Source organism: Myxocyprinus asiaticus, chromosome 26 (assembly GCF_019703515.2).
Source record: "Myxocyprinus asiaticus isolate MX2 ecotype Aquarium Trade chromosome 26, UBuf_Myxa_2, whole genome shotgun sequence".
NCBI classification, from domain to species: domain Eukaryota; kingdom Metazoa; phylum Chordata; class Actinopteri; order Cypriniformes; family Catostomidae; genus Myxocyprinus; species Myxocyprinus asiaticus.
In genome coordinates this window covers 32641394-32655328 of record NC_059369.1, presented here as the reverse complement: position 1 = coordinate 32655328, position 13935 = coordinate 32641394, and the positions used below count along the sequence as shown (strand labels likewise).

The window sequence follows — 13935 nt, the reverse complement described above, 5'->3', positions numbered from 1 at the left end:
TTCTATTTCACCCAACTGTGATTCTACTTCCGCTCTGCAAACCTGGATATGTGAAAAGGGTCCATTCATCCCTTTAGATATTCAATGGTGGTCTTGTTCATATAAGATCACCGTTAGATCATATTTGGCCTCAAATTTGGCCTGGAAATTAAAACCAGCCATTTGCGATCAGAGTTTGTGCGATTTGTGAAAATGTAAAATCTGCTAATAGCAGCAGCGTGGCAAATGGGTCTTATTTGAGCAAACATGTTAACAATGTTGGTGATTCGTGAAACATGCCATTCATGCCATTTTCCTTAAGTTGGCTACACCTCCAAAACAAGTAAAGCTGAATTACTTTATTGCTATTTTATACAAATCAAATTTGCATTGGCATAATTATTAACAAGAAAAAATGAAACTGTTATTAAATTTTTAATAATTTGTACACATAAATCGAGCAACAAGACGGACGCTCCCATTACAGTGACTTCTGTCTCTCATGGAAGGTTTATACTGTTTGAGCCCCACAGTTCAGCGCAAGCTCACTGACACTCCACACAGAGTTCTGCACTCTCACGAATGCTCTCATTAAAAATTAAACTGTCTAATCAGAACAAATCAATTATGTGCACCGCGTCAATGCCTTACTTAGAACAGGAGCATTGACGCATTGCTCATTTGCAGTGTATTTACCATCTACGTTGCAAGCAAGCAGCACAACATGCAATGAATCCAAAATAATTCCCAAGTACATTTTGCTTTTGTTCGACAGCTTCTTTTTGAGTGTGAGGTTATGTTTCTTCAGTTTTAATTTCCGTGTGCCACTGCAAATAAAGGTGATACAAAAAGCAAGCATCTGGGCATCAGACTGTTTAAAACTTGCACTTTAGTATCAGTTGTCGTTATTCATATGACGGAGGGCTAATTTAAGTGTCTCTGATCGGCCATTGCCATTTCATTGCTCAACGGACATGTCTGTCATTGGTTATAATACTCAATCGCTGCAAAAATACACTGTAAATAGAAACCATTCAGAATGAATGCTGTAACATTACATAATTGTGGCAGCCGTAATCATAATCGCGATTAGTTTTTCGATTAATTGTGCAGCCCTACTCGACGCACTAAGGCACGGTCAAGTGTGCGCACAAGACTGTGCATACACCGAGCACGCTGTCCTAGAACTGTCCTCGCTCTTTTCCAAGTGTCTTAGCAGCAGCGATTACCAGTGTGTGGAAAATAGCAGGAAAAACCCCACTTCATGAATTTCGTAGCTGGAATGCATGTCTTGCGCAACATTTTAAGTATCCCCGCACATTCCATGTTCAGAATGTGCAAAATTCCCAAATTTTTTCACTTTAACATGTTGGATAAAATCAGTAATCCACACATTGGAACATAAACAAATCAGCAGTTTCCTCCTATAGGACTCCATGTCTCTCCATTCATCTCTCGCATCTCTCTCCATGCAGTGTAGGGTTACAGAAGGCATAAATCATATCTTGAAAATTATAAATGTGATAAAATTTTGGGGGACACTGTCTTAAAAATGTATAAGAAATATTTAGCTTTGGACACATTTATTTAAAGTCATGAAGGTAAAAACAGCTATTTGTCATTTTTGTGTTGGGGCAAGTGAAAATTTTCTGAAAAATCTGAACCATTGGTCCAACCAGTCCAGTAGAAAAAAATCTTTAGCATTGAACCCTGTAGAGAAACGTTCCATGATTACATTGAACCCACTTGATCTTACAAGCCTTCTTTCTTATTGCATGATGCTGATAGGACACAAGCAGCATTGCGCCCTCTAGCGGTGGATTACTGTATAGACATCCTTTTCTGGATCTGCTGGCATGAACTGAACGCATTTGTGTTGAAATTGATTAATCAACTATGAAAATCTAAATCGATCAAATTATTAACAACAAATAATCGATCATTGATTTTTCATTAACATCCCTAACATATATCTTTTTCCCTCACTGCAGACCCTTCCCTATGTGGGCCCAATTGCCGGGGGTCTGAGAGCAGGGATGGCCTTGTACATGCAGGGAGTTGTTGCTCATAATGCAGACCGGTAAGCAATTCTTTTGTTGCCAATGTGTATGCAACCATATACAAAATGAATGTGTTGTCAGGACCGTCAGGACTTCTCAGTGTAGTCAGAAAAAGACTGTATTCTCTAATATGCACTGAATATTAAACAGTTTATGATCTGAAATGTAGTTCTTTTATGGTGGAAGAATTCATCATGGGGCTGGAAAGAATGTTTACTATTATTTGGATTCAGTTGATTTCACATGCCTCGACTTCCACGCAGGTTTTCAATAAATTTCAAGACTGGACAGTCTGACAAGGATGATATTGCTTTCCACTTCAACCCCCGAATGGGCAACAAGGTGATCATGAACAGCTTCAGGAAGGGAGGATGGCAGACTGAGGAATATGCCTCTGAAAACCCCTTCAAAAAGGGAGAAGCATTTGATATACTCATTGTCATCACATCTGATGGATACAAGGTGTGTATTGAACATTCGTACATGGACAAGCAGTTCACAAAAATCAAATGGGCCTTTCTGCAAAGGACCCTTTTAACGTTTCAGGTTTTGGAATGTGGCAGTAAACTATAGCGGGGTGAAATTCTCTAATACATATTATTTTTGCGTTGCCATTTTGCCTTAACAGCAAAAGAAAAAAAATCCACTATTACTTTTCCATGACTTTCCTAAACATGGAAAAAATAGAGAGAGGGATTACGGCAGTCAGAAGAGAAAAAGAAGCCAAATTTACTGTCAGTCCCTCAGCAATTCTTTTTTAAAACACCATCGCAGCAGAGTTGACTTTTTTTTATGCCAGGGTAATATAAAACAAAGAATAATGTTATAAATTTACATTAAATAATAAAAAATGGAAAATATATATAACAAAAAGCTAAATTTTCACTGGGGCTTTGTATCGCCAACATCACTATGCAATACACATCACGATACAGAGGTTACCATACGACGTTTTACATTTACATTTACATTTATGCATTTGGCAGGCGCTTTTATCCAAAGAGACTTACAGTGCACTTATAACAGGGACAATCCCCCTGGAGCAACCTGGAGTTAAGTGCCTTGCTCAAGGACACAATGGTGATGGCTGTGGGGATTGAACCAGCAACAAGTTATGTGCTTTAGCCCACTACGCCACCACCACTGCCCTAATATACATTAATATACGTTAATTTTGAACTGAATTTCTCCAGAGCATCCTTTAGTATAACAGCTGTTTATTGTAATCTGTACAACAGTATAGGCAAAACCTTATATTTTGCACCATTCAAAACATAATAAGGTCCATAAAGAAAAGAAAAATAAATTGATTTATTTGTTTTGTGTTTTGTGCCACCCTAACTATAATTTAAAATATTTTGGTTCAAAATCAAATGCTCTTTTATATACAATAAAGTGTGCAACATATAAGGCAAAGCCATGAAATTCTATGTAGTTTCTCTAAAAAAGATTTCTTGACTTGTTATCTGTTTGCAAACTGACTCGGTAGGGGTGTAACGATCCATCAATCTGGATCGATGCATCGATCAATTAACCAATGATGCAATGACATCGATACAATGAGTAAAGCATGTATACTTGCTCTGCAGCAGCAGCATAGCAGATCTAGTCCACCAAGACCGATATCCAATCAATATGTCATAGATCAGGGTTAGGTTAGGTTATGCATAGATCTTAAAATAATGCAACACAACCTCAGATATACCTAGTCTGAACGTGTGAGACAATGTCCCATTTTAGAGATATGCAGTGACAAGTTACTGTAATGATGGGGTTGCTCTTGACATTCATGCATTCCAGGTAATGGCAACTCCGTCTGCAGAAGAGACTGAAAGTTAGATGTCTCGCTCAGCATCAGCATACAATTGGGGCATAGGGATGGGCATTTTGGTCATTTTGTCTACTTGAGTACTCTGACTAATTACTCGAGGTACTTGAGGGCCAATGACATGTGCATAATTGTATATTTAATAACATGTCTGACAAACGTCTTTGGCTGCTGCATTACATCTTGTTCCAGTGTATCGTCTATTCATTATAGGGTGTTATAAAATAATCTGTTATAAAATGTACAAAAGATTGCATAATCAAAATATGATGCATCATATTTTGTCATTATGTGAAGATTCGCTGCCCAACTTTACTGTAGTAATCTTAGTAAGTGTTACTGTTTTTTTAGTGACTGTCTGAACCGTCTATTTTCAGATCACAGTTGGCTTAACAGGAGACACCATAACCATTGCGTTTTTAATATGCGTGTTAAGTTGAAGTTTTGAAGACGCTGCATTCTGTTCCATTTAGCTGCACTCTGTCTAGCTGTTTGAAAGACTTGCCTGCTTCAGTGCGTTGAGTCCACTGCCACATGCCTGGTGTGTGTGTGCGTGTGTGTATGTGTGTGTGTATCCTGTGGGGAAAGCCGCGATGTTCCATATTGTTGTTGTATTGGTGATTCATTAAGCATTCCTCTCTGAGAGTCAGAATTTCAACCTTTCAACTGGGGAAAGTGCAACGGAATGACACTTTATGTCGGACTTCTAACTTGGAAACTTGTGTGGAAATCTTCAACTCCCATTTGTCGAGATGCAGGTGTGTGTTACGTCCACCCAGTACAGGGAGGTTTACAGTCAGTGACAAACATTCACTTTTATTAAATAATATCCATTAACGAGTCAAAGTTCTTACATTAAATTATAATAAAATGTGCTTAGCAAACATTTTGCAGAGACAGGTGTTCAAAACATGGTTAATAACACTCTGTTTTGATTTTTGTAACAATAGCATTGCAGCATCGTATATCAGTTTGGTTGCTATGAGACGTCTCTGATAATCAATGTACCCCTCAAAATCACAATCTCATAATCAATCATATTATGAGATCTCAAACCTCATAATCAATCTCAAAATTTAAAATAAGCTCCCTCTTCCCTCCTCCCCATTTGTGTTTAGTTGTCAGGAAATTGTCATTGAATTTCGAATTAAGTGAAAAGTCACATAATGCATGATCACCATTGATCAATGTTTTCATGATTGATCATTGCTGCCACGTCCGAGTACTCGAGTACTCGTGCCCATCCCTACTGGGACATTGCCATTTTAGTTAAGAACTGACATGTGGGTATTGTGTAGCTTTGCTCACCCTCTTGAAGTAATTGTCTGAAGACCTTATTCTCTACAAAGCTCTATGGCTGTAAATCCTGGCAGTGGCATATGAAACACATCAATACATTTGTAACCTTGTGGAGCCATGGGTAGAAGTTTCAAGATATAAACATAAGGCAGTATTGGTGGATGTTGAGAAGCTGAGTGCGGTCTGCTACCTGTTGTGTCCATGGGTTGGTCTGGATGGTGTCTTGACATATGTAGATGGAGGTTTGTGGTGTATCCGAAGTACTTCACTTTAGTTTTGCAGGATTTGCATATCACGTGAATCATATCTAACTCCTGACTGCCTGGTATTGGCAAAAATCCTAAATGTACCCACATTTTAGATTTTTATTTTCCTGATGGTAGCGGTAGCGGTCTCTCATCCATTCTAAATGTGGTGGTCTACTACTGCTCACTTGATTGAAACCACTAATTTGTGTCACATGATTGAAATGGCTATCCTCAAACTTTAAAAGTGCTACCTAAAGTGGCTTCAAGGCGTCAACGCCTCGCTTGATGCCAGTACCACGTACCACTTTGCCCTCCATATGACAAGCGTTGTATATAGCACCACGGAGGGAAAATTTTATGAGTTTACCAGGCAAGAAAGCAGGAGGTATACACAGTAAACATTTAAAACATGTATTTCGACTTAGAAGAAAAAAATTCCTGGCGATTCCTGGCTTTAGTAGATTATTAATTGCAAAGTAGTAAGAGGGCTCATTTATGTTAAGTTCTTAGAATGTTCTTGATGAATTAAAATTAGGTCAAGAACTGAGGTCTTTGAGTATTCAGAAACAATAAGTTCAATATTTATGAATAAAAAATGAGACATTCAATATGTTTTCATTAAGTTTTACAAATACTTTCTGTTGCTTTGTACACTAAAAGACATTCTTAGTAAGGCACAAACATGTATGAAAGTAACTTTGGTGTAAAGTTCGATCTGTTTGTAAGACAGACTTTCCGTATTGCAAGTTAATCATTGGTTGAAGCTTTGAAAGGTCTGCAGCAATGGGGCCAAAGTAAAAAATTTTTTTACTTTGAGTGCCGCATTACAACGTTTTACTGGGGTAATGCTGGAACTGACGCTTCACTCCATAGAGTTCAATGTATTAGGCAATGCTCTCTCGAGTCAAGTAGAAGCCCCTTAATCGATACAGATGAAGCAAGGAGAACGTGGCGATATATCATTGTATACATTTTTCGTATACATTTCTGGAACACAGCACTAATTTATGCGGCTAAATTAAGTCTGAAATGCATTATCACAGTCTGTTAAAAGGGTCCATTGATAAATGCCGATATGCCACTATTAAATGGTTAGTTGGTTCACCCAAAAATGAAACTTCTCTCATCATTTACTCACCCTCATGCCATCCCAGATGTGTTTGACTTTCTTTCTTCAGAAGAACACAAACAAACCTTTTTAGAAGAATATCTCAGCTCTGTACAGTATGTCCATACAATGCAAGTGGATGGTGATCAGTACTTTAACGCTCCAAAAAGCACAGACCGTAAAAGTAATCCATACAACTCCAGTGGTTAAATTAATGTTTTCTAAAGCGATATGATTGTTTTTGGTGAGAAACACATCAATATTCAAGTCCTTTTCACTATAATTGTTTACTTCTGCTCACTCTCCAATGCGTGTTCATGAGGGGAATCAGTTCACGCTGCCTCTTACACAACGTAAGTGCATGTTCACACAGTAAATGGTGTGATACAACCGGAAGTGCAGCTCGATTTGTTTACAATAGGGATGCAAATTTTAACCAAGTAACCACCAGTATTAACCATTTATTAACCATCAGCCGATAAGCCATGAATCAAACAAGTGGCTAATTACAGACATGACAATATTTTTTGTCAACAAGTTTATATTGGCTGAAACAAATCAGGCTAACATGACAGATGTTCATATTTGGCTATAGTTATTACATCAACATTTGAATAAACAACTGTATATGTCCATCTTATGTTTTTGAAAGGATCGCTTGCACACCCTATTAACCTACAAGGCGATAACCTTTGGCAGTTTAATAATGGAAGAATAAACACAGCTAGCCTACTCAAAAATTCTGCTGCTGTGTCTTCAACAAACAGTTTATATACATGGGCAGTGATCAGTTTGGTATGCAGCCAATTGACAGGAAGCCCGGAGACTGAAACCTGCTCCGAAGGCACTGAAGTCCCACGCGCATCGCACACCCGTCTCCCGACCCGTACAACATAGGCGGGGGCTATAAACATATGCCCTTAAATGTCGACACTTGCAGATGTTTGTTTTGTTTTTATATGGTACCGCATTGTACTCGTGCTACTACTAAACTTTAACATCCTATTTTACAATTTGCATCGGAACATGTCTTTACAGACGAAACGGTCCCACAGCGCATGCTTCATATTTCCTTGTTATTCAGACTAAGAGGAAGACAGTGATTTATGTGTTAACAGTGCCCTTGTGTGTACATAACATTCCCTACATGATAAACCCAACAAATAACTTCTCTGTTATTTCTTCAGTTGACCTCTCGGTTAATTTTTAACCAATATTAATAGTCAATAAAATTGTTAATGCTGGTTAATGGGTTACACGGTTAATCATCTACATCCCTAGTTTACTAAAGAACGCGGTTCACAAGCTTCATTGTTTACTGTATTTGAACATGCCAGCACGCTTACATTACAGGCAGCATAAGCGTAAGACGAGAGGCAGCATGTACTGATTCTCCTCATGAACGCGCATTGGAGAGTGACCGGAAGTAAACAATTTTAGTGAAAAGGACTTAAACATTGATCTGTTTCTCACCCAAAGCGATCGTATTGCTGTAGAAGACATTAAATTAACCACTGGAGTCGAATGGATTACTTTTACTATGATTGTCTGCACTTTTTGGAGCTTTAAATGCTGATCACCATCCACTAAAAGAAATCTTTATGTTCTGCTGAAGAAAGAAAGTCATACACATCTGGGATGGCATTAGGTTAAGTACATGATGAGAGAATTTTCATTTTTGGGTGAACTATCTCTTTAAGGAAACATTTGAAATGTTAGTGCTACTAATACATTAAAATGTACTTTAATATGTTTTAAAAACCTGTTTTTGAATTGCCAGGTACATGTGAAAGGCCAACAACACTGCATGTTCAAGCACCGCATTCCTTTGGAAAAAGTTACTACACTTCATATCCTTGGGAATGTCTCCATCAGCTTCTTTGGTTTTATCATGGTGAGTAATATCAGGCTGTTTGTCCCCTGTAGTATATAAACAATATACTGCAAATACACATATAAAATGATTTTTAAAAAAAAAATATATATATTTTTTTTAAACTTAAAAACTTAGTATCACCTCTCATCATCTCTTTTCTTCTGTTTTCACAGGATAAGTGAATGAAGAGTTATTTTGGTGTCTTCCCCCAGTGTTTTAAAGCACTCTTAAAGAAAGTTCTGAAGTTTGGGAATGATGAAAAAAGTTAAAATAATGCATGTCCTCATTTTAATATGCACAAATTAAGCATATAATTGGTCTCAATCAATAGCAATGACAATACTGTTACTGCTGTTATAAAAATGACCAATTAAAATAAAATAAAAGTGATTTTCTTAAACCACATTGCTCTACATTGCAAGTTTTGTTTCCTTAATACAAACAGATTTAAGAGGTTCTGTCTCCATATGGCTATATAGACACCTGTCATGTAAGCATGCAACATTGTTTCATTGCATATATTAAAGAAATGGTTTAAAGAAAAGCGAACTGAAATTGAATAACACAGCAGGTGATTTTGTACTTATATGGCACAGAATCCTAAAAATAAACATTATGATTTAGAGAGAAAACAACACTAAAATTAAACCTGTCAAGTTTCATTTCATAGTTCTGAAGAGCCTCATGAGCACAAGTTTCACAAGGTTTGTGTCAATAATGTATAAAAAATAAGTATGCTAATCAGGCTGAAACAAAGACAAGATTCTGTAACATCTCACAGGGACAAAGACTAATTAAGGTTTAGAAACCCTCAAACTATTTCACAGTCAGTCTATAGAAAAAAAAATGACCACAAGGTGGAACTCTTTGTACAGTAATATAGTCACATTACACCTTTGTTATCAGTGGGCTTTTGTCTGAATGCAGTAATGATCTGAATACAATGTGCTTATTGTTATTACTAGACAGTGTGCAACTATCATTACCAAAATAGAGAAAGAAGGATTCATAGTCTCCCAGTAACATGTAGAAAAGGACTAAATGTCATGTTAGAGAGATGGTAATCAATCCTGTGGACAGATGAGTCCAAATTTAAAGTATTTGGGTCCCCCCCTTGAGTATTTGTTCTCTTTTTCTTTCTCTACTCAAACATTGAAAGTACTGTAGACAGGGAGTTTTTTTATTTTTTTTTTTTTACATCTAAGGAGGCAAAGTTATATAATTTTATTACAAGGCTCTTTGGAATACTCATTTCTGATTGGTCAATGGCGGCATCTAGTGGTCTGATATTGCTCAGTAAAAACCACACATACACATATCAGACTGCTCATCCAGGTATTTCGAGCCATCGTTCCTGCTTCTCGGATTTCTGTGCGATCACTACAAGTAAGCTAATAAAATCATTTAAATTCAAAACAAAGTTTTATACATTAATTTGGCAAGTAGTCTTGTTATAAGAAGCATAATAAGCAGTCAGACGGTCATTAATTACAAAATAAACACAAACAGAACTCGGAGGTGGATTTCAGTTCAGCAAACTATTTCTCACATAATAACATAATTTAAACACAAATCAATATTTTATGTTAATTTATTTCTTTTTTGGTTAGTAGCCATGTAATAAGCGGGATAATATACAGGCAGCCAGTTGTTATCGCAAAATAAACCCCTTGAGGCTGATACACCCTGTCGGGGTTTATTTTGCAATAGCAACTGGCTGACTGTACATTATCCCTTACATATACTGTAGCTATGATTACCTGTGGCATTCGGCAGCGTCCAAAACCCAGCTGTGCTGATATTTAGTACAACTGCACTCTTTCTTGTGTGTGTGATATTGCTTTTATACAACAGTTCTATAAACAATTAATTAATATCTACTAACAAATATAGTTTCAAAAGAAACCAAAGCATCAAGCTTTGAGTGTAACCAAGCCACACACAGAAAGAAAGCTACGCCAACGCTCAGACTTTTTTTTTTTTTTTTTTTTTTAAACTACTCCTCGACACTCTCGAGAGAAAACACAGATGCATTGACTTGCATCTTTAAAAAAAAAAACTTGGTCACCGCTCCGCAGCACTACTGAGCACTACTCACATGGCCGGAGTGGCAATAGGGAAGATCGGGAGAATTCCCACTGTGCCGGTCATATATTGGGCTGGTTAGGTCCGCATGTTGATTGACAAAGTTGCATCATATGTCGCATAACAATTGCCAACAGTCCGTAACATCCGGTATTTAAAAGATCAGAATTGCGTTCCGTATTATAGCGGACGCAGTCTGTATTTTATCATCTCACACCCAAACAAATGAGAGAGTAGCCTGTGAGAGACCAAACTGATGTGGCGTCGCTTCACTTGACAGCGCGGGAAGGATCACGGAAGATCCATCGAGAACAGATAGGCTACTAATAGCTGAATGGATAAACGTGCTTCAGGTAGCCTACAAGATCATCACAAGTTTAATACTGACTGCAGTCTCACAATCTCAATCAATTAATCTCTGGAACCCTCTTCCCTAACAGTGCAGAATGATAATAGCAAAATTATTTTCTTGTCACAAAATAACAGAATACTTAAAGTAAATGAATACAGATGCAACAGCACGACACGGTACGAAAATAATGGGACTTTACAGCTCTCAAAAGATTAAACTCAACGAAACAAACTGCACAGAGTGCCTTCAATGTTATATAATGCGATTAAAAACCCTCTTAAAGTGACAGTAACAATTTTGCCTTTGTCCTGAACATTTACATTCCAAGTAAAAGAAAAGTACAAATGTGTTATTTTTAGTCTTTTATTTCACTCTTATCATTGTAAAATGGCACGTTTTTGAATGGCATATAAAAATGTAAAAACAATCACTCAACCTTAATTGTTTCACTGGATCTGTTGCTATTTTAATTATCTAAAATACAAAGCACTGACCATTTAAAGTGTGAGCCTGCACATCTTGAAAGAGTTATAAACATTTACAGTCCTATAGTGTTATTATGTGCCTAGACAGCCTTTAAAATAAACTTAGTTTACCCAAAAATGAAATTTCTCTCATCATTTACTCACCCTCATGCCATCCCAGATGTGTATGGCTTTCTGTGTTCTGCTGAACACAAATTAAGCTTTTAAGAATTTCTCAGTTCTGTTGGTCCTTTCAATGCAAGTGAATGGTGATCAGAACTCAGAAGGTACAAAAATCTCATAAATGCAGCATAAAAGTAATCCATACAACTCCAGTGGTTTAATCTATGTATTCAGAAGCGATATGATAGGTGTGGGTGAGAAACAGATCAATATTTAAGTTTTTTTTTTTAATATAAATTCTCCTCCCTATCCAGTAGGGGGCGATATGCTTGCGTAAATAACCAAAAACAGAAGAAGAACTCTTAAGAGAGAAGAGTGCTTATGAAAGTGAAAGTGGAGATTTATAGTAAAAAATGACTTAATTATTGATCTGTTTCTCACCGTTTCTCATTTACTTGCATTGAATGGACCAACAGTTCTTCTAAACATCTTCATTCATGTTCTGCAAAAGAAAGTCATACACATCTGGGATGGCATGAGGGTGAGGAAATGATCAAATATCCCTTTAACATTCACTTATTTTTACAACACATACAATGATGTCTTATGACAAAGTGAAAATCTTAGTGAATGCCATATGTGGTATAATGACATGGAGAGCTTAAATAATTTTCAAGTAATTACATATATTGCACATTTTTGCTGTGACCTTTTTTTATTGTTATCATCTTCACCTCCAATCCCCCTTTTGGGTGTGGGCTGACTTGGACATGACATCCCGGGCTGAATATGAATCCCACTCCGGCCCTGACTACTCACATACTCTGGTCTGGATCAGCGCAAACACAGACAAACAGAGTGATACAGTGAAAGGTTCCTATGGTTTATACTAAATATCACCCCTCTAAAAACAAGTGCTCTGCAAATCAAATTTAAGGACAGAAACAATATAATGAATCATCACAATCGAAATCACAAAACTCAATCCATCTTACTGCTCATGCTCGCTATCCAGCATTCTGTTCTCCCAAGCTTTCTCTAATGTGCTAATATCCATGAACTGTAAGAACTGAGATATCAGTGCAACACAGCTAAGAGAGTGGATCATTAGTAATCAGTTTTTTTAAGAAAGATCTCTGCTGATAGAGGGACAGATAAAGGGTGAAGGAAAGTACATTGATTAGAGAAAGTGGAAAAACACTGTAATATAATTGTGAGGGAATTACAGGCAAATCACTGCCATATAGATTTGGTCCACTTAGGAAGTACAGTAGCAGTGACTGTGACATAGCTATGAGTATGATGTAACTATACTGCAGTAAATCCTGGACCCCGTGCAAGTCTTATTATGAAATATGTTGTCTGCATCCTCAATGCCCTAAGTCCCTGCAAACTTTTTTGCCTCATAAATTAGCCTCAAGTGGTTCGATATCTGCCTTGCTTGCAGTCTTAAAAATTGTGTTTAGCAACTACAGGCCTGCCTGAGTCACTCCACTGAACAGTCACTGGTAGGAGTTGGATTTACAGAGTTCTGTGAGTATATGCTGAGTGTGGTGTATGACCCCTGTGAATGTAAATTAGAATGTCTACAGCTACCTGTTACCACCCAGTCAATGAACACCACTTTTGCTAGTTCTTAAGTGGAGAAAATTACCTCTTCTCTATTTACAGTAAGTGCCAGCATTCATATTACAGTGGCTCCAAAAAGTATTTGGACACTTACTGTATAAGTCATATTAAAAATGTATGAATGTCTTTGTATTATGTAACAAACTAGATCATTAAAGTTTTTCAAGACTTTGATGTTGGCCTGATCTCATTAATACACAGTACGTAGCTATTTGTATGTTAATACTTGTAACATTTAAATGTACATGTTTGTACATTTGGAAAGACTAAAACGTACAATATGGGCATTTGAAAGAATCTAAAATGTAAACATGTTTACGTATTTACAGCTTTAGAAATGTAAAATATTGACGAACCCATTACAAATATATTTGAATACATGAATCGATTATAAATATATTTGTACATTTTTACTGTTTTAGATCCATTAACCCTACCCCAACCTCTAAACTTAACCACATTTCAACAATATAAAAACATGTAACAAGTAGATTAATGTACAGAAGCAATCATTTTTGTTACAATATGCTAATTTATATATATTTTACAGCCGCTAATCCCACACCTACTCCTAAACCTAACCATAACCATTTATTAAGCATATAAAACACATAACAGGTAGGTAAATGTGGCAGGTCACTGCTTTCCCTATCGAAGGAGGAAGCGGGAACCGGATGAATAATCACAAAGAGTTTAATTAGACACAGACACTTCCAACTGAAACACAACATAAAAGTGCTTTCCAGCACAGAGTCGCCGGCACACACACAGCTCCTTGTGACGCTCACACTGTTGGCCTTCCTGACCCAACGCAGAATGCACACGATACACGGCTGCGTGCATCTCTCTCTCGAACTGGCGTCTCCAGCTCCTCTTTATCCCTC

The 13935-nt window shown here is 37.1% G+C and overlaps 1 protein-coding gene across 50 annotated transcripts in view; it reads left to right on the top strand.

Annotated features, from left to right (window-relative positions):
* Window positions 1–8801, top strand: part of lgals4 (galectin 4) — a 34386-nt gene extending 25585 nt beyond the window's left edge. For all 50 annotated transcript variants that reach the window (XM_051656929.1, XM_051656938.1, XM_051656928.1 and 47 more), the window contains 4 exons: window positions 1971–2059; window positions 2303–2501; window positions 8303–8416; window positions 8572–8801. In XM_051656929.1, coding sequence (XP_051512889.1) covers window positions 1971–2059; window positions 2303–2501; window positions 8303–8416; window positions 8572–8580 — 411 coding nt within the window. In that variant the 3' untranslated portion in view covers window positions 8581–8801. The remainder of the gene's footprint in view (window positions 1–1970; window positions 2060–2302; window positions 2502–8302; window positions 8417–8571) is intronic.
* Window positions 8802–13935: the final 5134 nt, after the last annotated feature.